This window comes from Rana temporaria, chromosome 7 (genome assembly GCF_905171775.1).
Source record: "Rana temporaria chromosome 7, aRanTem1.1, whole genome shotgun sequence".
Classification (NCBI taxonomy): domain Eukaryota; kingdom Metazoa; phylum Chordata; class Amphibia; order Anura; family Ranidae; genus Rana; species Rana temporaria.
The window spans coordinates 51,630,046-51,656,939 of record NC_053495.1 but is presented as its reverse complement, the minus strand read 5'-3'; the positions used below and the strand labels follow the sequence as shown (position 1 = coordinate 51,656,939).

Here is a 26,894-nt window from a genome sequence, read left to right as displayed (position 1 = left end):
TCCAATGGTTTCATAACATTACTTGCTATTGATCTGTAACATGTATGCAGACCAGCAGTTCACTCCTGACTGCATGTTTTAGGTCAGTGACTCAAAGCTTTGATGTCTAGGCAAATGCATTTTTGATGATGGTCCATAATGGTGGCCTATGTTTCTTTTACAAGTTTCCTTTAACCTGAAGGATGCATTCATAATCTCATTTGCTTCAGATCATCAGCCAATTAAAATGTTATTTTGTCTATCTGAGATCAGCACCCACTTCAGGAGTAGAAGTCATGTTTCTGAATGGGAACCAGAAGAATGTTTCTGTGATTAACTAGTAGCCGACCGCGCACCGTCATTATACGGCGGCAGGTCGGCTCTCCTGGGCGAGAGCCCGTAGCTATACGTCCTATCGTATAGCCGGCACTAGGGGGCGCGTGCGCGCCGCCGGAGGCGCGCGCGCGCGCTCCCCGCTCGCCCCCGACTCCCGTGCGTGTGCCCGGCGGGCGCGATCGCCGCCGGGCACACGCGATCGCTCGGTACAGAGCGGGGAACGGGAGCTGTGTGTGTAAACACACAGCTCTCGTTCCTGTCAGCAGGGGAAATGCTGATTTTCTGTTCATACAATGTATGAACAGAAAATCAGTGTTTCCCCTAGTGAGGCCACCCCCCCCCCCACAGTAAGAACACACCCAGGCATACTTAACCCCTTCCCCGCCCCCTAGTGTTAACCCCTTCACTGCCAGTGGCATTTTTATAGTAATCTAATGCATTTTTATAGCACTGATCGCTATAAAAATGCCAATGGTCCCAAAAATGTGTCAAAAATGTCCGAAGTGTCCGCCATAATGTCGCAATACCGGAAAAAAAAATCGCTGATCGCCGCCATTACTAGTAAAAAAAATATTAATAAAAATGCCATAAAAATACCCCCTATTTTGTAAACGCTATAACTTTTGCGCAAACCAATCAATAAACGCTTATTGCGATTTTTTTTACGAAAAATATGTAGAAAAATACGTATCGGCCTAAACTGAGGAAAAAAAATGTTTTTTTATATATTTTTGGGGGATATTTATTACAGCAAAAAGTAAAAAATATTCATTTTTTTAAAAATTGTCGCTCTATTTTTGTTTATAGCGCAAAAAATAAAAAACGCAGAGGTGATCAAATACCACCAAAAGAAAGCTCTATTTGTGGGAAAAAAAGGACGCAAATTTTGTTTGGGTACAACATTGTATGGCCGCGCAATTACCAGTTAAAGCAGCGCAGTGGAAAATTGTAAAAACACCTCTGGTCTTAAGGCTGACAAATGGTCCGGTGGGAAAGTGGTTAATGACACTATTGTAAATAGAGAAACTAACTTACTCAAAGTCTTTTCCTCTCAGTTGCTGAAGTGTTTCATGCTCCATGTGGTGGCGTGGGATTATGTTGTCTTTCCACTTCAAGCTATGATCTTTGAGCTCCCCAGGAATAAATCCCCTGCTGATATGTTCTTCTGAATTCGGCATCACAGCTAAGGCTGGGATTGGCTACATGTCATAAGAATTAAACACATGATATTATTAATGCAATGCTTTCATTTGACCAAGAGCTACATTTCTAACAATTGCATCTAAGTAGAAAAGAAAAGAAGGATTGAGAGAGTAACACTTAACTCTCTCTCAAAAAAAAAAAAAACAGACTTTGTGGGCAAAACATGAGGCAATATGTATAAAACATATATCTATATTACAAAATTGTTTCAAACCACAAACATGATAAAAACACAGCAACACCCTCTACTAGACAGTAGGTCAACAGATACCCAATTACAGGCATGCATCCTTTCATATAGAATAGTGAAAGGTCCATCAATATGCAGAAAAGATATAGATAAGTATAGAAAAGTCAGGTCCATAAACTCTTCAATGCACGCTTGTCAACGTGTTTCACAACAAATTGCTTCCTAAGGACATACTGGCTAGGTGCTGATTGACCTCGAAGACCAGGTATTGGGTGGAACCACACAAAACAAAGGGCGGACAGAAGAAGTCCTCCCAAAGAAACACAAGGACCCAAATGTTAAAAGGTGTCCAGCTCCCATGCAGAATACCTAGGACTAGCAGAAAACCTCCTTCCAAGGTAGCCAGAATATCACAAGTAGAATGGCACTAATCCATGAGAGCCCGATAGAGGGGAAAACCATGGATTTCCGAGTATCGTATATAGTATCAAAACCTCGAGGTCTGAAATGTCCCATTGAGGTTCACTCTGACAGAAATACCTAATGTAAAGGGGCACTCTGATGGGCACACCTCATGTGATGGGGACACCTGGTGTAAAGGGGGTACTCTGATGGGGACAAACAATGTAAGGGGCACATGGATGAGAGACACCAGATGTAAGGGGGTCTTCTGATTCAGAAACTGGTTATAAGTTGGCACTCTGATGGGGACACCTAATGTAAATGGGCACTCTGATGTAAGGGAGCATACGGATGATAGACACCAGATGTAAGGGGGTCTTCTGATGGAGAAACCTGATGTAAGTGGGCACTCTGATAGGGACACCTGTTATAAGGGCTTACTCTGACGACAGGAACTGATTTATGGGGGTAGTCTGGTAGGGGCAACTGCTGTAAGGGGGAACACTATTAGGGACATTTACATTAACAGAGTATAACCAGAATGTGTGGAGGAAACCGTAACAAGAGCTCCAGAGAGCGTGGCTTGCGCCAAAAAAACTAAAGTAGCCACATGCAATCTTTCATGGCACAGATTTGAGATTTGGACCTCGGCCGCAAAAAAGTGACCAGACCTACCTGAATTTTAATTCAATACCCCTAGTCTATTCTATAACTCTTCCTCCTCCATTCTTCTCTCAGCTGAGCGGGGAGGTGGGCAGAATTAGAACACACTGCTCTGGGTCATCTCTGGCACAGACACAGCATACTCTTAATAACAAAGGAGTTGGTGTCCCTTTTGCTCCATTTTCTCAGCCTAGAATAGTGGTGCCCTTCTCTAAAGTAAAATGTGATATATTGCAGCTTACCAAACATTTAGCCCCCCTTAACATTGGAGCAACTAATCACACCCTATTGTCGGCAATGAAACCATTCAAATCGGTGTGACGCTGGCTTTACTGTGCCACGCTAATTTGAAAAAGAAGTTCCTGCACTATTTTCGGTGATTTCAGGTGCATCTTGCACAGATGTCAGCCAAGTTGCACTCACGTGGCTTTGAAATCGTGCGATTTTAAGTGAAGTTGCATGATTTCAAAGATTCATGATTCAGTGTAAATCTGGCCAGTAACATATCTCCTGTATTAGAGGGCCTCCCCTCTGGATGAAAGAGCACAGGAGAGCCTCGTTGGATGCACCAGCAGATTTATATACACTAACAAACTGAAGCCAAACTCCAGCTAATGCTTTAAAGGCAGTTACAGCAAACAGGAAAAAAATCCTTTTGAGATAAAGTTTTTACTTTAATAAAAGCTGCTCATTGTAAGCTCTTCTGTCAGTGATAAATGTTTTTTATCAACCCTGTAACCGACACATCTGCAGAAGAGCTTATTCTGTTGAAAAACAACAGACTTACTAGCCAGATCACCGGGTGAAAAATAAAAGAAATACAGTCTAAAAAAGAAAACAAATGTTGCCACCACATCTAAAAATTGTTAATCTGCAATATAAGAGAAGTTTACTTCTGGGTTTAATACCACTTTAACCGCTTCCCGCCCACCATATAGCAGAGTGGTTCTGTTATCCTGACTGGGCGTCATATGACGTCTGACACACCGCATGTCCGATCTTGGTAAAGAGCCTAAGTCAGGTACTGGTCCAGACTCCTGGGCATATCCCAGCCATTAGGTTGGGATGTTTCTCGAGCCTGGACTGGCAGAGTGATCGCTGATGGCTGAAAACGGGTCACAGAAGTGCACAAAAAACTCACCTCTGTGATCCATAGGAGATATATGCCCAAAAATGCTTTGGCCATACTTCCCCTTTAAGAATAAGAGCTCTCCCAGAGTCTAGATCAGGGGTGCCCAACCTTTCGAAGAGCAAATGCCACTTAAGCAACTTGGTAACCGGTTGTGGGCCACAATGAATGGCAGGTCTGTGTTTTAACTCTGCATATGCAGAGCGTACATAGACACAGCCTGCCCTACTCTATAGAGCCCACTCTACTCTTCTTTTTTAGCAGATCGGATTGGACACAAGTCCGTTTACGACTGCCGCTCTTTGGAGGCGAATGAAGGGTCCGATTGGGTGAGACTGATTGTCTGCAAGGGGCCTAAGGCTGCTTTCACACTTCTGCGCTGCAGTTTACCCACACCGTGGGTGCAGGACAGTGCACCTATATCCTGCAGGTGTGGTGCACTTTCTGAAAGCACATCAAACCTGCAGGTAATAATAGAAGTCTATGGCTCAGTGCAAGTAACCCACAGGTGCACTGCAATGGCATATCAGTTTAAAGCAGCCCAGTAATCACTACAGAACAGATATGCCCATATATACTAGAAGTCGACCAATATATCGGCCGATTATTATGCTAATTAGGCCGATTAGCATATCGGCATGACTCCCATATGTACCTCACTCTGAACAGCTGACATGGCGTGCACGGTGAGAAGCAGCACAGCCCTGGGAACTGTGAATTTCAGCTGCTGCCTCTCACACACATCTTTCTGCTCCCCCAGCCCTTCCTTCTCCTCCTCTCTACCAGTAAGCTGCAAGATAGATGATGGCCACTCGTTTCATTCTCTCCCTCCCGCCCTCCCTATGACCAATCCTCTCCCCCGCCCTATGACCATCCTCTCCCACCTTCAGTCCTGCACAGACAATCGGGCGAGTGAGGTGAGGGGGAGCCCAGGAGGAGTAAAACCAGAGGAAGGGGCAGAGTGATACCAGGGGGCAGGGCCAGCAGTTACAAGTTCTGGAATGTATGAGAATCCTCAGTGGCAGGTAGGACGTGGATTAGATGCCTCATTCTATGTGGCTGTCTGCTCTCTGATTATGTAGCCTGCTGCATGTACACCATGGGGACTCTCTAGACTAGACTAGAGAGGTAAACTCATGAGGAATTTTTGGGGACAAAGAGCAAGTGAAAAAGGGGGGGGCAGAAGGGGACAGAGCAAAGCTGATGGGGACAAAACAGAGGACACAGGGTGGGCTTTACTCAGTGGGGTATCTGTCTGCTGAGTGCGGGTGGATGACAAGCCCATGTCTGTTCAGTTTCTGCTGAGCGAACACAGACACAGCCCCACTCTACTCTATGGGCAGTCAGATTTAGGCCCGGTTCACACTAGTGCGATGCGAGAACTGTGAAAATTCAGTGCGGGTCCCACATCGCACCTGAATCGCACAACGGTTCACAGTGAGATCTGAGAACCACTGCAGGTGTCAATGTAAAGCTAATACCCCCAGATCAGTTTGCAGATCACAGTGCAAACGATGACATGGTGCAGGAATCGGATTGGATGGGTGTGAACACCCATCCGATTCCAGTGCGGACCAAAAAAAGGGTCCTGCACCATTTTGGTGCGAATGCAATGCGATTTCAGCCATACACTTAATATATACACTGTGATTCTAGTAATAAACGGACCTTTAATAAGAGTCTTCTATTCAGGTATTGCCGGCTGTTGCGGTCCCAGGCAGAGTGCATTCGGTATCACTCCATATGTGACAGACGGTGCTATACAGTAGAGAGAGACGGTGCTATACAGGAAGCATTGGCTTTTGCGACTCTGCTCTGCAGCCACTTGCTTCCTTTACCGCCATGTTCATTCGCAACATTGATGCTCTGGGATGGTGGGTCAGGGACCAGCATTCTGTGCTTGCCGACCCGCCATCCCAGAGCAGGAGGTTGCGGGCCACATTAGAGGGCTCTGTGGACCACTGGTTGGGCACCCTTGGTCTAAATTATCTCACTTCAAGTGTTACAGATTTGTTTCAGGAATTAACACCATCAATACCTAGTCATAAGCTAGAATTAGATCAGATACACTCTGTCCTTACACAGAAAAGACCAGAGACATGATTACAAATCCTAAATTTTATCAGATAAAAAAAACAATGTTGGCAGTAAGGGGTCGCAGGGAGCAAGGACATCCATATCAAATACATGCAGCTCTAGCACTAGTTACCATACACAAACATGGGGAACTCAAGCAATGCTTGGATGTTATAGACACATGAAATCCCATACAGATGGGGATTCACCTTTAAGCTTTCTTTCCGTACATCAGTAAGGTACACACTTTGCACTCTGGCTAAAATGCATCAACTTCTGAAAAATCTTGAGCTGCTTTTTGCAGATCTGCAGAAGCTGCTGCGGGCAAACCCAAGTCAACCATCTGTCCAGCTCTGGGAAAAGAAACAATGGGGTTCCTCGAAAAAGGCTAAAGCGTCCTATGCCTTTGGATTCTCCTTAAATCCCTGTATAAGACCTACTGGCACCCTACCTAATGTCTATCCTCAAAAGTGTATGGTTTTATAGAACACTAACTCTACCTGTGGACTCTGTACAGTGCACTATTGTTGTTTATATTTCCCTAAGGCCTCTTTTCTGAGCGTTTTTTGCAGCTTAAAAATGGCCTTCCATGTTAGCCTATGGCCTCATGCCCACCATGACATTTTTGAGCTGTAAATGGCTGAGCCTTTTTTAAGCTGCAAAAAAAAAAACAGGACCAGTGCGTTCTGAAGCTCCAGCGTTAGAGCTGTAAAGACGTCAGACGCCGGCAAACCTGATTTAACGAGGCTTAGCGCTGTGTTAAGCCTCGTCCTGCGTTTATTTCTCTATTCAAAATCAATGGTTCCCTATGGGAGCCCATTGATTTGAATAGAGGTCGCACCAGAAGTCGGATCAAGATGATCCGACTTGTGGGGCAACTCGTGTGTGGAGAAACTTGAAGGGGAACCCCGCGCAAATGAAAACATTTTTTGCGTGAGGTACCCCCCAGGATGATACCAGACCCTTCAGTCTGGTATGGATTTTAAGGGGAACACCTACGCTGCAAAAACAGCATGGGGGTTCCCCCAAAATCCATACCAGACCCTTATCCGCTGGTAAAAGAGCTGAAAGAAGACAGCGGTGGTGCCCGGCAGAAAACAGAAGAAGACCCCCGGAGCTGCCTAATAAACTACTTTAAGAACATGTGTAGTGTTTTTTTTATTGACATTTTTCCACCACCAGGTGAATGGGTAGGGGTATGATGTGAGGGGCTGGGGGCCCCCTTATTAAAGGGGGCTCTCAGATTCCGATAAGCCCGCCGCCCGCAAACCCTGACAACCAACGGCCAGGGTTGTCGGGAAGAGACCCTTGTCCCCATCAACATGGGGACAACGGTGATTTGAGGGCATGCAGACTGGTACGGCTCAGAAGGGGAGGGGGTGCTTGCTCGTCCCCACCCCCATTCCTGACTGGCCTGGTGGCGTGCTCGGATAAGGGTCTGGTATGGATTTTGGGGGAACCCCCGCGCCGTTTTTGCAGCGTAAGTGTTCCCCTTAAAATCCATACCAGACCGAAGGGTCTGTATCATCCTGAGGGGAACCTCACACATTTTTTTTTTAATTTGCGCGGGGTTCCCCTTCAAGATTCTCCGCACACGAGTCACCCCGCAAGTCGGATCATCTTGATCCGACTTCTAGTGCGACCTCTATTCAAATCAATGGCTCCCATAGGGAACCATTGATTTTAAATAGAGAAAGAAAAACGCGGCTGAAAACTAGCGCGGCAAAACGTGCATTGAATTCAATGAAAAACACGGAAAAAAATCTGGCAAGTCGGATCATCTTGATCCGACTTCTAGTGCGACCTCTATTCAAATCAATGGCTCCCATAGGGAACCATTGATTTTGAATAGAGAAAGAAAAACGCGGCTGAATCTGGTGTCTGTACTAGCTTTACAGCCCGTTTTTTTAAAATGTCAGTGGGCATGAGGCCTAAAGATTAGAAATCAATACTGACAGTAAGTGCCGGTTGGGGTGACCTGTAAGGCGGCCAAGTTGCACTCCATGCAGTGCAATGGAACAGTACTAATGGGAGCAAATCAAGTCGCTCCGACTTAGAAAAAGGTTCCTGAACTACTTGAGGGCGACTTTGGAGCGGCTTGCATTGACTTTTATTATATAAGTTGTTTGCAAGCCACGCTGAGGTCGCGATTTGCGAGGCAGTTTCAGAGTCAGGCGACTTTGAAGCTGCCCCAGTGTGAACCGGCACTAAGACAGTATAGATGGGCACAGGACAGGGTTTATCACAGGCACATTTATTCAGTAATAAAAACAATAAGTATCCATGAATCACTACTGCCAGTGGACAGAAACCAGTCAGCCTGGATGCTGGCAAGCTGTCACTCCAGCACGCCAGTTGACAGCTTGATGGCTTACAGGCTATCCCTTTTCTATCCTCTGGCAGATTTCTGGACATGTTGCTTTTCTTTTGACACCAATTATGTGAGTAGATATTGTTTTTATTACTGAATACATTTTCAGAAAGACCATGTCACTCTGTATTCTTTTGTTACTATAACCGGGGTTATATTTGAATTGTATTGACTTCAGTGTAAACGTTTCTCAGAGCTTAGTCTTAGGTGGATGACCAGGTGTTACATCATACCACAGGTGTACCACCACTTTTGCCTAGAGCCCTTATATGGTATTCAGGCGCTTCCTCTTTTTTGCCACTAGCATTTGCTACAAAATGTCTACATCCAGGTCGCTGTATTCTCCTCCTAGACAAGCGTACTCTATATTCAGCATCCTACTTGGTGAGTACCCAACAGGGGAACACCCTCAACCATGGCTATGCTTGAGACCAGGCAAACGGGAGCTATGACAAAACCGCATGCCGAACATCCACTCTGCTAAAGGCTCACACAACACTTAATGTGCCCTTTGTACCAGCTCAGGAGCCAATACTAACACCGGGCTCTGCATTCAATTCTAGCTCTATTTCAGGTACGCAACAAGTGACCTACTTGACAAAAGAAGAATTCTCTGCATCTATGTCACAATTCCTCAGGCAAAAATAGCTTTAATACAACCATCTCTGTCCAGGGCTCAAAAATGCCTCCCCTCTCAAGTCGGATCCCAATATGCCTGTCCTAGACAAGGCAGAAAAAAAAAAAAAAAAAAACGCTTAAACTGCTGAAGAGGGAGCTTCATGCCACATGCTTACTAATGTGGAAAAACTCACTGCTGCTCTCCATAATAGCCTTGGCATTGTGCAGCTTGATTTTCTTTCATCTCAAGATGCCCTTTTGCGTACAAAAAGACCTATAAACCATTCAAAGACATATCCATATGAAAAACAAATACAAGGGACATTCTACGTGGACTGGATCACCTCAGAAAGGATTTTCACTCCTTGCAATATCTTTGCCAAGCTATCCAGTGGAAAAGGAGTTCACTAAACTTGGTCTATGCCTATATTTGATCCTGCCATCTCATTCTTAAAAAAACATGTCGCTGCCTGTACCTACTTAAGAGGTTACTTCTTTAAAAGATTCTGCAGATAGAAAACTTGGGAATTTCTTAAAGATCTTCTTTACTCTGGCAAAACCCAGCCCTGCATCATGCTCTTGCTGTAATTTCAGCATGTCAAACTCCATTGAATATATTATTAGTACATGTAGCTTATACCTTCAGTGCTAGTCCAGGCTTCCGCAGAGCTACTTTAGGTTCTTTGTCTTTTAACAATCCTTGGAGTTTAGTCATCTGGTTACTGGCCTGAGGTCCCTGCGAAGTTAACTCAGTCTGTGGTAGACATCGATAGAACTTCATTTTCTGCTTATATTCTGTAGGACTTTGAGCAGCCTTTTGTTCTTCCTTAAAATGATCATCTACAAGAGAGAGAACATCAATAAAAACGTATGCCGCAGATGCATACAAACTATTAGGTATTGTTCCCAATGAAGGAATTTGTGGGAGTAGTTATACGATTCTTCTTGACAAAACCCAGAACTTTCCACTGCTTGTCTAGCTGTTATTTAGGCAACAGGAAAGATTAACATTTGTCTCCCAGATAATTCAACCCTACAAACAATGGTTTTTACTTTGGTGATCAAATTATCAAAGTTACCCTGTATGTTTTTATATGATTATTTACATCAATGTTTAAATATATGAACTAAGTGTTCAGCAGACACACTAAAGTGTGTGTTTCTACCTAAAGTGTGTATCTCACCACCCTGTTAACTAAATTCACTTATCCAATGTGTTAAAATATAATTTCTAAAAGTTGATATTTGCATAGTAAAAGGCACGTTCACCTGCCTCAGACATTGCAATGGACTGCTTGGACAAGTTGAACAAAGTACTAAGGGGGGCAGGGGGAATTACTGCCTATGACCTGTATCCTGAGCCTGTTACCAGGCAATATATTTTTGCAGATACAGTATTTACAAATTATTGCTCACAATCAGGGCTGTGGAGTCGGTAGATAAATGTTTTGACTCCTAAATGTTCCGACAATCTAAATTTAGTCGGAGTTGGAGTCTGTGCATTGTTTGCTGACTCCGACTCTGACTCCAGGTACCCAAAATTTCCTCTGACTCCGACTCCAGGTACCCAAAATTTCCTCCGACTCCACAGCCCTGCTCACAATATCATAAAGTTTGCACTTAAAAATGAACCTTTAATTGTACAGTACAGGGCACAGGCTGGGTATTTATAGACCCTGAGTTATAGCTGGTACCTTCAGGCAACTGGACACTGGCAAAGCTTTGCTGGACACGCCCCACTGGGCATACCCCTCTAATTCTACCCCACTTTGTGAGACCTCAAGTTTTTTCTTACAGTCCTAAGGTGATGGAACTCTTCTCCCTTCCAAAAAAAAAAAATTTGCTTCATTTGTATATTGTTTTCTTCAAGCAACTCATAACTGTCTTTTAATTCAACAAATAGAAGCATCCAAATTACTGCCACCTCAGTATAATCTTGGGAGCTGTACCCAGACAGTTGACAGCCTGTTATGTTGCTTCAGGCACTGGAACCTTCATAGGAGCTCACCCCAGCAGTGCAATGGGTGTAGCTAGCTGCAGAGTGCTATACAGGTCCAGGGCAGTGGTCCATCCCTATGGAACTTAGACCCTGGAGACCCCTCCGGGGTGGTATGCCCACCCTGACTTCTTACAATTTTTCTAAATCGTATTAATTATACCTTAAAAGAAACCTGGGAATAATGTTTGAAAAGTTTAACACTATACAAGTGAATATTTTTCAAACTTGGTGGTAAAATTCCACTATTCAGTACAGGAGGATGACTAGGTGTTACATCACACCACAGGTTGCACTATTACCACTTCTGCCTACAGCTCCTTAAAGTGTACTTAGGCACTTCTTACTGCTCTTGAGCAATTTACTAGAGGATGGTCTATGTCATAGTTGCTGTGTAATACTTCACGGATACCCTCACTGACTCACTCAAATGGCAGATATCAGGCGCAAGGAAACTGCAGCAAAAGTTTAAGCGACCTACAAAACACTTAAGCCTTTAATGCCGCATACATACGGTCGGAATTTCCATCAAGAAAAATTCTATGTGAGCTTTTGGTCGGAAATTCCGACCGCGTGTAGGCCCCATCTGACTTTTTCTTTCTGGATTTGCGAGAGCAAAAATTTGAGAGCCGGTTCTCGAATTTTCCAACGGGAAAAGTTCTTGTCGGAAATTCCGATTGTCTGTATGCAATTCCGACGTGCAAGAAAAAAAACAGCCCCTGTGGTGACTTCCGATGCATCGACCTCCAAGACATAGGGCAAAGCTGGATCTGGCAGCAGAATGGTAGCTGAGGTGAACAAAGCCTTTAGCTTATCAAAAGCTTCTTGGGCCTCCTAGGACCACTGTAAACAGGTATGCTGGCGAGTCTGTTGAGTAATTGGAGCAATAATGCTAGAAAAGCCTTTGATGAATCTTCGATAAAAATTAGCAATGCCCCCGAACCTTTGGATGTATAGACATCTGTTCAAATTCACACTTCTCTGATTTTGCATAGAGCCTGTGTTCTCTCAGTGTGGATAATACCTTCTGGACGTGAGTTCTATGTAGCTCCAAGGTGGCAGAGAGAATAAGGATAGGATATCATCCAAGTATACGATCAAGAGGTTATCCAGGAATTCTCTAAAGATGTTGTTCACAAAATGCTGGAAGGTCGCCAGGGCATTACACAGTCCAAAAGGCACAACAAGATATTCAAAATGCCCAAAGCAAGTTCTAAAGGCGGTCTTTCATTCATCCCCCTCCCGAATGCGCACAAGGTTGTAGGCGCCTCGTAAGTCTACTTTAGTAAAGATTTCTGTGGTACAAAATCTCTGGAAGAGCTCAGGAACGAGAGGGAGAGGATAACGTTTTTTGATGGTAACTTTGTTTAGTTCTCTGTAGTCCACACAGGGCCTGAGGGTGTGGTCTTTTTTTCTCCACAAAGAAGATCTCTGCACCAGCTGGGGAATTCTCGTCTCGTTCTCGTCAATATATCGACGTAAGGTCTCAAGCTCAGTCTCTGAAAGTGCTAATATTCGTCCAAAAGGGATCTCCGCACTGGGCAACAACTCGATTGGACAATCGTAAGGACGATATGGTGGTAATGTGTCGGCTTTCCTTTTATCGAAAATGTCTAGGAAGTCATGGTTAACTGAAGGGACATCTTGGCTGGTATGGGAAACTGGCTGGACAGTAAGGCAACCGGAAGGTGATACAGATTTAGGCACTATGCAATGCTGAAGGCAGTAGGTTGACTTGAAGGAGATATTCCATGTGTTCCAGTTTATCCGTAGTGTGCCCGCAGCCAGGGGATTCCCAGAATTACAGGAAATATTGGTGAGCAAAGAACATCAAAACACAGGAATTCTTGATGGCCCGAGTCAGTTATGGTAAGAATAGGTAAAGTCTCTTGAATAACGGGCCCAGACCGAGGTGTGGATCCATCAGCCAAATGAACTTCAAGTTTATGTTCAGGGGAATCTGAAAGTCTCTAGCAAGAGTAATGTCCATAAAGCAACTGTAAGCCCCGGAATCGACTATTGCTGGAAGTCTGACCTCCTCTCTAATCAACTGTAATGCTATATGGAGAACAAGGTGAGTTGGGGAAGGTTTCGGGACTTGGAGGCGCGTAGAGCTGTGGGGAGAAGATCTACTGGGCCTCACTGGACAGTTGCAAAGAAAATGTCCAGCTCATCCACAGTAGAAACAAAGGTTGGATTGCCGGCGACAAAGTCTCTCATTAGAGGCTAGAGCAGAGAGAAACATGCCAATTTGCATAGGCCCTCTTTCTGAAGTGACTGGAATGAAAGGTGCAGGAGTAGCTGGAACCTTAGGCAGCATCCATGAAGGCCGGAAGGATTGTGCACGTTCTGACCATTGCTCCCGCAGGCGTCTGTCAAGTTGGATGGCTAGCTGAATGAGCCCTTCTAATGTGGTTGGGGACTCCACTCGCGCTAGCTCATCTTGGAGAGCTTCAGGCAGGCCAAGCCAGTATTGATATTTGAGAGCGGCCTCATTGCACCCTGTATCTGCAGCCCAATTACGAAAGTCCATTATATAATCTTCTACAGGGCGCAGGGCTGTAAGGCATGAAGGACAGATTCAGCAGTGGCCATGCATTGCGGGTCATCATATAATTTGGCCATGGCTTTAAAGAACAAATCCACTGAGTTAATAGCGGGATTCTTTTGTTTCAGCAACTGATGGGCCCAAGACTGAGGTTCACTGGACAGCAGAGAAATAACGAATCCCATTTTAACGGTCTCTAAAGAAAAAAGTTCTTGGCTGAAGTGCCAGGTAAAGTAAGCAGGTATCCTTGAATGCTCTGAACTTTTTTCGGTCACCTGAGAAGCGTTCTGGAGTGGGTACCCTTGGTTCAGGGGACCACCACAGTTGGAGCGGATGTTGCGACTGCATCAGGTGGATTAGGAGTTTCTGCAGCAGAGGACATCATCTGGTTCTGTAGGTAACCCTCCTGGAATACTGGAAATATTGCTCCTGTAGGCTCATCACTGCTTGGATAAGGGCTGCGACTTGCTGGCACAGAGCCTTGAGCGGGGAAGCACCTCCGTCGGCCTGACATTTTGGCTGAATAATACTGTCACGTACCTAGTCGGAGGCTGAAGTGCTGAGAGGGCTTCCCTTGTGGCTAAGTGCAGAGCGCCCCCTGAAGGTGGTACAGGGAGTGCTATACTCAAAGAAGCAGGGGTTGCCAGCTGCGACAGGCTGAAGTGATGAAGAGATGTCCGCTGGTAGGCAGCTGACGAGCAGGGCAGGAGTCCCTCAGGAGTACCAGATGAGACTGGGCAGCAGGGAGAACCAGGAGCAGAGTCAGGAGCCAGGACAGAAGTCATACACAGAGGATCAGCCAGGGGTAAGCCGGGGTCATACAAACTTCAGCAGGCAAAAGCAAAGTCACTGAAACAGGCCAAGGGTCAAAGGAAATGGAGATAAGACTGGTCAAAGACAAGCCGGGTCGGTAACGGGAAATACAAAGATAACAGGAACAAGAACTCAGGAGTACACAGGGAAGCTCAATATCATCCAGCAGTTAATAGTTGCTGCTGCAGGCTTTAAATAGGCCACTGGGCGCCTAGAATTTCTCACGTATTGTGTACGCTTTAGCGTACGTACATTCGCACTGAAGACTATAGTGGGAGGGTCTTAAAGGGGCATAAAATACCAGGAATGCATTATATACAGAGTGCAGAGTTGGGGGTATTAAACACATACTGCAGAGTTTGGGAATGTGCTGTTTACATAGTGCTGAGTACAGAGTGTGCATCCCCCACTCACATCTCACTTTTATCCCTCTTCAGTTCTGACCTCTGCATGCAACCCCTCCTCCACTACCCCCTCCTTATAAGCTCCATGATCTTCCATGTCTTACTTTTGTTACTGTATTAAGCTGAAGCACCCAGCCTGCTCTAGTATCTCCCCACAGACTGTAGTTGGCTCCGCCTCTCTCACTTGCGGGGAGATCATCCGGGGGGTGTCGGCATCTGCACTGCACCCAGACACCTGCTTCTCCCTTCTGCCCATCCTGCACTCAGTAGGAGTCACTCAGGAGATCAGATCTGTGGGAGCCATTTGGAGATAAGCTAGACTTCTGTGTTTACAAGTGATAGTTGTGAGCAGCGAGCTGAGGACCTGAGCCAGAGGTGGTGGAACTGAGTTCCACCAAGTTTCAGCTGAAAAAATTCCCTGTATATATATATATATACACACACACACACACATAAATCTGACAGGGGTGCATGGTTACAGTCTTGGGGGGTCTGAACGAGGTAGACAGAAGTTAAAAATCTTCCCCCTTCCCCCCAGATTTTCTCTTCATTCCCTACCTCTGAGCTGGTGAATCTGGGAGGTAAATTCTGACACAGATCACCAGTGAAGCGCGAAGATCGCAGCTTCATAAACTGGCCGTTTCTGTGTCAGTCAATGAGGATTCTCAGTGTGCGGAGATCATCAGCGGGAGAACGTTTTCAAACACGTTCTCCCCCGATTATCTCTGTTTCATAAACGGTTTATGAGCTGAGATCACTGATGTTCAAAGTTTCAAAAAACGGACATCTAAAAAGTGTTCCAGTACTAGACTCTGTCATCTCAGTCTTAAACAAACATCTTGTAAGTACCAGAGTATTGTGTGTATTGTGAGTACCTTAGTATTGTGTGTGTATTGTCGGTATATTGTGAGTACCTGAGTGTTGTGTGTATTAGGAGTACCTAGGTATTATGAGTGCCTGAGTACTTGTGTATTGAGAGTATTGTGAGTGCACATGTGCTGCGAGTGCACGTGGGCTGCGAGTGAGCACCTGTGTATTGTTAGTACCTGTGTATTGTCTGTGTATAGTATTATGGCTGCACAGTCTCTGACCATCTCCTGTATTATGGCTGCACGGTGGTCTCCTGTATTATGGCTGCACAGTCTCTGACCATATCCTGTATAATGGCTGCACAGTCTCTGATATCTCCTGTATCATGTCTGCAGTCTCTGACCATCTTCTGTATCATGTCTGCAATCTCTGACCAGCTCCTGTATCATGTCTGCACAGTCTCTGACCATCTCCCGTATCCTGGCTGCACAGTCTCTGACCATCTCCTGTATCATGGCCCCAGAGTCCCTGACCGCTTCCTGTATTATTTCTGCAGTCTCTGACCATCTCCTGTATCATGGTCACACAGTCTTTTTTTTTTAATATACACTATTTGTTTTAGAAACTCTCTATGAGGGAACCATTATCACACATTGTGGTGTTTTTTTTTTGTTAGTATAGCATACAGGTTAACCTTTTGCCGGCCGCCCACCGTAGTTTTATGGCGGCAGGTCGGCTCGGCTGCGCAAAATCACGTAATATAACGTGATTTTGCATTGCTCGCCCCTGGTCCTGATGCGAGTGCCCGGCAGGCGCGATCACCGCCGGGCACCCGCGATCGCTCGTTACAGAGCAAGAACCGGGAGCTGTGTGTGTAAACACACAGCCCCCGGTCCTTTCAGGGAGAGAAATGACTGATCGCATGTTCATACAATGTATGAACAGCGATCTGTCATTTCCCCTAGTCAGTCCCATCCCCCCTTCAGTTAGAACACAATGAGGGAACATAATTAACCCCTTCCTCGCCCCCTAGTGTTAACCCCTTCCCTGCCAGTGACATTTTTACAGCACTGATCGCTATAAAAATGACAATGGTCCCAAAAATTTGTCAAAAGTGTCCGCCATAAGGTCGCAGCACCGATAAAAATCGCAGATCGCCGCCATTATTAGAACATTTTTTTTTAATAAAAATGCCATAAACCTATCCCTTATTTTGTAGACGCTAGAACTTTTGCGCAAACCAATCAATAAATGCTTATTGCAATTTTTTTACGAAAAATATGTAGAAGCATACGTATCGGCCGAAACCGAGGACATTTTTTTTTATATATATATATATATATTTTTGAGGGATATTTATTATAGCAAAAAGTAAAAAATATTATTTTTTTCCAAAATTGTCGCTCTGTTTTTGGTTATAGCGAAAAAAAGAAATACCACCAAAAAAATGCTCCATTTGTGGCAAAAAAAGGACGCCAATTTAGTTCGGGAGCCACGTTGCACGACCGCGCAATTGTCAGTTAAAGCAACGCAGCGCCAAAACGCAAAAAGTGGCCTGGTCATCGACCAGCAAAATGGTCCGGGGCTGAAGTGGTTAAATGATTTTGTTGTTACATCGGTTCTATACTTGTTTGTTTAATGCATGTGAATTTTGGAGGTGTTCTCATGAATTGACACTTATTTTTAACCACTTAACCACTTCAATAAAGGACACTTTTCCACCTTCCTGCCCTGGCCAATTTTCAGCTTTCAGCACTGTCGCATTTAAAACGACAATTGTGCAGTCATGCAACACTGTACCCAAACAAAACTGTTATCATTTTGTTCCCACAAATAGAGCTTTCTTTTGGTGGTATTTGATCACCACTGTTTTTTTTTTTGGGGCTATAAAAAAAAAAAGACAGAAAATTTGTAAATAAGTATCTTCACAGATAAGGCAGCAATGATGGGCATTGATAGGTGGCATTAATCAATCAGCGCAAACCCCCCTGTCAGGAGATCAACCGATCGACTTTCCTCTATTCACGTCTGACAGCATGAGTGGAGGAAAAGCCGATTCGTGTTATTTCCTGTTTACCATGTGATCAGCTGTGTCCAATCACAGATGATCACAGCGTAAAGAGTCCATGTCAGAGGCTCTTTACCGAGACTGTTAGACTGACACAGCTGAACTTCATATGATGTTCAGTCAGGATAACTTAACCACTTTGCGCACATCATTTGGCTATATGACAAGCAGGAAGTTGTTAAAGTGAGTGGGGGGGAATCTTGGGTCAGTTTAAACACTTTTTTTGCCCCCAGCGGAGTCCGCCCTTACATCGGGTGCCCCCAGCGGAGTCCGTCCTTACATCAGGCTTACCCAGTGGAGTCCCTCCTTACATCAGGCGTACCCAGCGGAGTCCCTCCTTACATCAGGTGTCCCCCCATTGGAGCCCCTCTTAAATCAGGTGTGTCCCCCAGTGGAGTCCCCCTTAACCAGGTGTCCTCCCATTGGAGCCCCTTCAGGTGCCCCCCCATTGGAGCTCCCTCAGGTGTCCCCCCATTGGTGTCCCGTCAGGTGTCCCCCCCATTGGAGTCCCCCCCATTGGAGTCCCCTTAGGCGTCCCCCCCATTGGAGTCCCCTCAGGTGTCCCCCCATTGGAGTCCCCTCAGGTGTCCCCCCCATTGGAGTCCCCTCAGGTGTCCCCCCCATTGGAGTCCCCTCAGGTGTCCCCCCCATTGGAGCTGTCCTTTCATCGTTATTATAAATAGCGGTGTCTCCTGTCTTACTGTCTTACTGGGTTCCCTCATCCAGTGAGAAGATCCCAAGCGAGTTGTGCTGTTCGGTGTAGAGTCGGTCTGAGGTGAACCCGGAGGCAGGTGATCCAATAGGGCTTAGATCCATCGGGGATCTGGGTGACCGGACACTGACAGGTTGTATGCTGAAAACTGTCAGTCGGTGACCCCTAGCTATCAAGTCTACCTGAGGGAGATTCAGGCAAAATTGTGTTACTGGGAGGATTTGCTGTACTGTCCATGTTCCTGAGTACTGGGCCTGTGGCAGAGGTCTCACTACTAATCTAAATTTTACTAGAGCCAAGTCGGTGGCAGAGACTTGTTCCTTCCCAGAAGTTCTAGTGACACTCCGGCTGCCAGGCCTGTGAGAGGAACCTGTCCGGGGGCACTACACCCACTCCGGCTGAAGTGGCGACGAAGTAAGAGTTGCTACTAGAAGCAGGACTGCTTCCATTTATCTATAGGCCTGAGTCTGCAAAGTTCTCTCCTTTCACCAACCTGTCCTATCTACCTCAAGTTGATAGTTGGTCGTGTTGGGTCAGAAATAAAAGCATTAAAAAACGTCACCCCGTTGTCTGGACATTCCATCACTACTCTCATCATCCTCATCCCTAGACACATCACAGAGGTAACATAATTACGCTGATCCCAAATCTAATCAGCGGCTCCTGAGGGGGTAGCGCTACATATGTATATGTATATATATATATATATATATATATATATATATATATATATATACACACAGTTGCAATAAAAAGTATATGAACCCTTTTGGAATGATATGGATTTCTGCACAAATTGGTCATAAAATGTGATCTGATCTTCATCTAAGTCACTATACACAATAGGCAATCGCAGTCTGCTTAAACTAATATAGCTCAAATAGCTCTAATTGTGCACCAGGAATGTCATATGTTTTAGTTACAAATGATTTGTTGAACAAATAACAGCCAAGTAGATTACACAATGAAAGTGTCTCAACAGGTCTCACCTTTCAATTTGACAGCTTTCGCTCTCTGTGCATCAGGAGCTCTGACAGCAGATTCTGAAGGGGAGAGGCAAGCCTGCAGTCCTAACACCCTCCACCAATTGTGCCTCCCCTGCCTTTGCATTGGACCAGCTGCCTTTGGGGGGATGTTCCTGGACTGTCATCAGGCCAAATATTTGCATATGACACAGGTACATTATACCGTTTTCTTTCCTTCAACCAAAGAAAGCTGCTTGATTCCCCCATCAACACAGTCAGTGTTGATGGGGGAAACCCTCCCACTGCAGTATTGTATTCTGACAGCGGGAGCTTTCCGCCATCAAAATTCAAAGATCACTGCCAGCAGCTATACCAGTGTCAGCACTGATCGCACAAAGAAAAAAAAAAACATGCTGGTTGTATTAAAGTCAATCAATAGATCAACTTCAACTCAAACAGCCTGCCCATAGACAAATCGAAATTCGGCTTGTTCTGCTGAACCAGACAAATTTCAATCCATTTATGGCCTTAGTCACCACACAGCTGCTGAAACTCTATTAAACGTCAGCATCAATCTGAACTAGAAACATATTTGGCTCTCATAGTGTTAAATTGAAGAATACTGCTCTAGGAAGTATTGGAAGGTTGTGTTTGGGGATATAGAAGACAGGAAACACAACTTTGCTGCCAATTTGAAGATTTAGTTAGTGTGCTATACTTCAGGAAAACACATTAAACAGAGCAGATAAAAAGTGCCGTCTCTCAATATTTCCTCTGCAAGTCTGAGGCTGCATGTTCTTTAATATCTTTTCTGTTTGTGTACAGTTTGCCCCTCCAGTCATTTCACAGTTACTCCAACTTCTCCTAGAGTTTATTCATTTGCACATTGGGTGCTTGAGGGAGGTCTAGCCACATCTAAATATACCAGCTCCTCCGGGGAAATGATAGATGTGTTTTTGGCTTAATCTTATACCGCGCTGTTAATTACATGAAAGCAGCAATAAGGCATACTAATTATATCAGTCCTGTGGGAAGTTTACTGCAGTTACATTTATATCAAGCTGTACTTGTAATTAGGAACATGTTTTACTACAAAAAAATGAAAGGTTTTGTCTTACCTGTGAGATGGATGGGGCCCGAGTCCAACACAGAGCATCTCTCTGGGGGCTTCCTGTACAGGTTGAAATCAATGTTTCGCTTAGTCCAGGTCCAGCGCTCTCGGGAAAGGGTGGGCTGTAGAGTATTTGCATGCAGGATATTTTCTTTCCAGGCCTTCAATAAAAATGAAAACAGTATATAAGTATTTACTCTCTCACTGACCTTTCTGAAAGCGAGGGGAGATGTGGCTGTGCTACGTTAAGACCTAATTAAACTTGCACAGAAACTATTTGGCTGTCAAGTCTGACCTTTCCATTTTGTAGGTTTTAAGCAAATAAGTTTTTATTGTTTTCCTCTAGATATGTTTTTTTTAGTCCCAAGAAATAAAAAAAAAGAAACGAATTTAAACTTTTTAAATATTTTTCTTAGAGGCTATCTATGGGTGGGTATTCAAACTACGGCCAGCTACAAACGTTTTCTGGCCCACAGCTGATGTGCACAGTCTCTTCTCTGATGGGGACCCTGATGTAAGTTTGAGTCTGATAGAGATTCTGATATAAAGAGGACTCTTGTGTAAGTGGGAACTACTGGATAGTTTATCTATAGCTATACAACAAACCTTTGTTAATTCTAATATTCGGGAATCATGTGGCCTTTTGGGGTGTCTGTTGCAATCAATGCTACTTTTGAATCCTGGATATATGAATCCATTTGGTGTCATCCATTCCTCCCTGGACTTTGCACTATTGTTCTTAAGTTCCTCCTGAATGTCCCCTGGGCTGACAGTAGCTGACTGGATATCTGCAGAGTATGTAAATCTGTGGTTTGGCTCCTGTGGATCAAAAAAATATATAATGTCTGAACGGTTGTGGAAAGAAATATACATATTATAATTTTTTTATTTTGGCTCTAGGAATTGTCTTACTAGGCCAGAGACATGGTCCGATTAACACTTAACCAGCAGAAGAGGAAGAAACTGCCAGTGATGTTAGATAAACAAGCCTGCTTACTCATTATAGGAACAATAGGTTTCTGATATACTTACAATAACTTACCAATATTTACAAGGAATAAATGTGCAATGTGAAGACACCATTAGGTAGATTCAGAAAGAGTTAGACCGACTTATCAGTAGATAAGCCGGCCTAACTCTGAATCTACGCCGGCGTTTGTTTAAGCGTATGCTCAAACAGAGATACGCTTAAACAAAGCTAAGAGGACGGCTTGCGCTGTTCTATCTTAGCTTGCAATTTTGTCAGCTGGCCGCTAGATGGCGCTTCCATAGCGGCCGGTGTAGATTATGTAAATGAGCGTGTACGCCGATTCCCTAACGTACGCGAGCCCGCCACAGTCGAAGTACGTCGTTTCCGTAAGGCCTTAGGCGGCCTAAAGTTATTCCACCTATGAGGTGGAATAACAATGTTAAAGTATGGCCGCCGTTCCCGCCGCGAGGTTCGAATTTTTTACGTCGTTTGCGCAAGTCGTCCGCGAATCGGGAGTTACGTCGTTTACGTACACGTCAAAATCAATAGGCCCGTACGGCGTACTTAGCCGCAATGCGCACTGGGAAGTGTAGGCGCCCAGCGCATGCGCAGTAGAGAAAAACTTCAAAAAACGCCAAGGCCAAGCTTCATTTCCATACAACAAGCCCCCCTCCAACCAATTTGAATTAGGCGCCCTTACGCCCGCTCGTTTGAGGCTACGCCGCCGTAGATTAGCAGGTAAGTAGATTGAAACAGGCTAGGCCAGGCCGCCCTAAAGTTTATCCAATCTCTCTGAATCTACCTACATGTATGTGTTGTGTTCAGGTAGACTTGTGGATACAACAGATTAACAAGTCTGGTTATCCAGTGACCCAACCATTGCCTCAGTTTTGAGAAAGACAAACACAGGGTGAGAGCCCTCTCATAGAATTGAACTTGTTAGAATTATTGCACCAACTCAAATAGTTATATACTGTAAGTCAGTTCATACGTTTTATATTGCAAGTCATAGTCAAGACTTTCCTCACAATGCGTTCATACACATATATATCTATGCCTGCTTACAAGCCAATGGATTATGAATTATTTTACCAAAAATACTATAAATTACCGTGGACATATACAGTGGGTATAAAAAAGAATCACCTCCTTTAAAATAATAATTTTTCTTTGCTTTGCAGCCTGAAATAAAGACAAACACAGTTTTTGTTTTATTCAGCTGTATTTACTAGTTTGTATGGCTGAATTCGCATTGCACAGACATTGTATGTGATCTGCACAGCAATGCGGTGCAAATCACATGTGATGTTTGCCAATCGCACCAGTGTGAACCGGCCCTTAGTGTTCGAACCTCATTGCAAAATTGTACTGTCTATGTTCGCTTATTAATCAAATCATCGATGGTGTGTATGTGACATATTGAATAAATATAATATTTATTGTCAATAGCCCTGTCCATATTCACATTGATCTTGTTTGGGTTCTTAAAGAATTCTGCATTGGCTAAAAATTAACTCAAATTAATTAATCGTTCAGGCATTCCCTGATAAATCATTCAATATTTTTTATTGTTATGTTGTAACTAAAGACCACCCACTGCAGAGATACCTGTACGTCATTTTGGCAATAGATAGCGGGGGAGCGCATGCCGATTGGCCAGAGGGGGGCTAATTAGCGGGTTCAGCAGATGCGATGTACGCCAGGACCCGACGATCGTTCCTAAGAGAGGCAGAACGGTGATCTGCCTATGTAAACAAGGCAGATCGCCGTTCTGACAGGATAGTACAGAGTGATCTTGTGTTCCTGCGGATCTCTATGTTCTCCCAGTCAGTCCATCCCCCACACAGTTAGAAAGCATCCCCTAAGGACTCACTTAATCCTTTGATCGACCCTGGTGTTAACCCCTTCCCTGCCAGTGTCATTAGTACAGTAACATCGCATATTTTTAGCACTGATCATTGTATTAGTGTCATTGGTTCCCAAAAAAGTGTAAAAAATATGTTGTTAGGTGTCCAATTTGTCCGCCGTGATGTCGCAGTGTTATGTAAAGCTGAACTACAGGTAATGTCTCCCCCCTCCCAATTTCCTACTTTCCCCCTAAATGGCTGGTTCATCTTTTCTGGCGGCAGCAGTGGGCTGTCCTTTCTCCTGAACTGAGTGGCACTTATGTAATGTGTGAGTGCTGAGCAGTTCAGGAAAACGGTGAGCCCTGGCTGAGGGATGACATTCCCCCTACCTGTGCTCACAGGAAGAAGACTAAATGATGCTGGCAGTTTTTTAGCATGGAAGGCTGTGACATCTAGTGGCTAAAATGAATTTATTACTGCAGGGGGCAGCTCTGAATTAAAGGTAAGTATTGCTTTTATTTTTATTATTCCTGGGCATTTTCTTATTTTTTGACTGATGTTATACTTACTCTTATTTACATTGCTTACTCTTATATACATGCAACCGCAATCAATTTTACATTAATCTGTTCATCTGTGCTTTACCTCTGCCATTTTCTGCCGTAGTATTCTGTATGCCAGTTCCGTGGAATTGAATGTATGAGAGCTGTAGTTCTGAACAGCCATCCCATCCATAGGGACAATCTCCACATACTCAACTTTGGGTCGTCTCACTTTTCTGCTTAATTGATAAACATGCTCGATGTTTCCCTGCATGTAACAGAAACAATATTGACTTGCAAAATATGGATTTTTTTTTTTTTAAAGATTCTACAGGTACATATGGATGTATAACAATTAATAACTTTCACCACCACCTTCAAAGAGCTTAGTCAATTATTTCATTATTTGAACTCATTGATGATGCTCATATTACAGATCTGAAATTTCACTTACAAAACTAAAACTTTTAATATAAAGCACAGAGTATTTTTCTAATTTAACTATATTTTCAATTAGAAATACCCTGATTTTATTTACAATCATACATTAGATAAAACAGCTGCTAATTAACACATTATTATATTACAGGAGGCGGTCCCTCTAGGTACAACCCCTCTCCCTGCACACAGCAGCTTCAGTTCGTAAAAAAGCAGTACAAACATAAAAAGGAGGGGTGGGTGCTGCGTCCGTCAATGAACTACAGAGAAAAGGATTTTACGGTGAGTACAAAAATCCTATTTTGTCTTCTGTTCATGGACGGACACAGCAGATTATCTTGACAATAGGGACGTCCCCAAGCAGTGTCAGAAAACGAGGGGTGGGAACAGCAAACAAAACCAACTTCACCCCAAAAATAACTAGAGGAGATGCAACCTTAAACAGCCACCTGCAAAACTTTGTGGCCGAAGCAAGCATCCGAAGATGCACTCACATCAACCTTGTAGAATGTTGTGAAAGTGTGAACGGACGATCAAGTCGCCACCTTACACACCAGGGGAAACAGACGCCTGATGTCGGAAAGCCCAGGAGGCACCTATAGACCGTGTAGAATGCGCCTTGACATAGGCCTGAATCACGACCTGTCTGATCCACCTAGAGATGATGGATGACGATACCGCCATACCCTTCTTAGGACCAGCCACCGAAACAAACAGTGAGTCCGATTTCCAGGAACGAAGCAGTAGCAGACAAATACACCCGCAGAGCTCGGACAAAAGTCCAAGGAATGTAAAGCAGCCTCATTTGGGTGCGACGGTCGAGGGCACAAGGACGGAAGTACGATGTCCTCATTGAAATGAAAAGCCGAAAATACTTTAGGAAGAAACGAAGGCTGCTGGCGTAGCACCGCCTTATGCTTGTGGAGGATCAGATAAGGAGCCTTGGCCACCAGCTCAGAAACCCGTCTGACTGACATAATAGCCACCAAAAAGGACACCTTTTGAGAGAATTTAAATAAAGAAATCTCCCTGTTTTCAAACGGCGGTTTTAGAAGTACCGAGAGGACCAGATTCAAGTCCCACGGAGGCAGTGGTGGTCGCACCGGAGGGGCCACATGTCGAACCCCCTGCACAAATGTACCCACCAGTGAGTGCCGCCAAGGGCCGTTGAAAAAAAAACGGCCAAGGCTGAAATCTGCCCCTTAAATGTACTTAAGGCAAGTTTTTGGTCCACACCACGCTGTAGAAACAGCAGAATCCTGGAGACCAAGTACACACGCGGATGCCACTTCAGCTCCTCACACAGAGATGTAAGCCTTCCAAGTACGATGATAAATCTTCCTAGGAGGAAGACTTCCGTGCTCTCAGCATGGTAGCAATAACCACATCCGACAGGCCACGTTCCCTTAGCACCTGGCTTTCAATAGCCACGCCGTTAAAGCCAGCGAATGTAAAGCAGGATGAAGTATGGGACCTTGCGACAGAAGGTCCTCTCGTAGCGGTAGTCACAAAGGAACACCCATCACCAGACGCACTAGGTCGGCGAACCAGGGAAGGCGAGGCCAATCTGGAGCAATGAGAATCATCGGGATCCCCTCGGTCTGCACCCTGTGAAGCAGACGAGGAAGAAGCTTTAGTGGGGGAAAGGCGTAAATCAGCCGATACTGTCCCCACGGAGCCACCAACGTGTCTGTCGTGTCTGCCCAGGGGTCTCTCGACCTGGCCACAAACCTCAACACCTTCCGATTAAGTCGCAAAGCCAGAAAGTCCACGTCTGACGTGCCCTACCTGTTGCAAATGGGTTGAAACACATCCAGATTTAACGACCACTCTCCTTGGTCCAGCATCTGGTGGCTTAGATAGTCCGCCTGCCAGTTTTCTACGCCCGGAATGTATACAGCCAATAGAGCCGGCACACTCCGCTCTGCCCACCTCAGAATTTGAGCGACCTCCGAGGCTGCCACCGAGCTCCTTGTCCCCCCTTGATGGTTGACCTATGCCACTGCCGTGGCGTTGTCCGACTGGACGCCCCTGAAGTCTCTGAGACCACGAGGAGAAGCAATGCTTTATCGCCCGAAGCTCCAGCACGTTGATCGGTAGTCCGGATTCTTCCAGCGTCCAGCGACCCTGTGCTGACTGGACACCCCAAACACCCCCCAACCGGTCAGGCTGGCGTCCGTCGTGATTACCGTCCACTGAAGGGGGGAAAAAGACTTTCCGACCTAAAGGGCCGGAGATCTGAGCCACCAGACCAGGCTTGTTGGGCTTGCAAAACCAGGGACGCTTTTGCCCCTCAGCAGGAGCCATATCGGTCTGGCGGACGAAAAAGCCGCTTATGAGCAGAGGAGGAGGGCCCATGCCTCTGGCGTGGCTCCTTACCCTTCCTAGATTGCGGGAGCAGAGTACTCTTACCTCCCGTGGCATCTTTTATGATGTCGTCCAGGGATGTTTCAAAAAGCCTCTCCCCTTTAAAAGGTAAATCAACATTTCAGTCAAATCAGACGATGCAGTACCACTGCAGAGACTGAGGCCCTGGACAGCAACGAAATTGTATCCAAAGCCGACTCGCACACAAACTTAAGGCCCTGTGCCAATTGGTCGGCCAGTTCCACACAGGTTGGGGAAGCCTGATATTATTTTACATCGTGGTGCAGCATCTTAGCCCACTCCGTAAGTGTCTGAGCCACCAAGGCTCCGGCGACA

The 26,894-nt window shown here is 45.1% G+C and overlaps 1 protein-coding gene across 1 annotated transcript in view; it reads right to left on the bottom strand.

Annotated features, from left to right (window-relative positions):
• Positions 1 to 26,894, bottom strand: part of CFAP92 (cilia and flagella associated protein 92 (putative)) — a 176,763-nt gene that overhangs the window by 8,373 nt on the left and 141,496 nt on the right. Inside the window, exons 13-17 of the mRNA XM_040359356.1 lie at positions 23,857 to 24,021; positions 21,001 to 21,213; positions 20,402 to 20,555; positions 9,608 to 9,807; positions 1,351 to 1,514 (exon numbers count right to left, since the gene is read on the bottom strand). Coding sequence (XP_040215290.1) covers positions 1,351 to 1,514; positions 9,608 to 9,807; positions 20,402 to 20,555; positions 21,001 to 21,213; positions 23,857 to 24,021 — 896 coding nt within the window. The remainder of the gene's footprint in view (positions 1 to 1,350; positions 1,515 to 9,607; positions 9,808 to 20,401; positions 20,556 to 21,000; positions 21,214 to 23,856; positions 24,022 to 26,894) is intronic.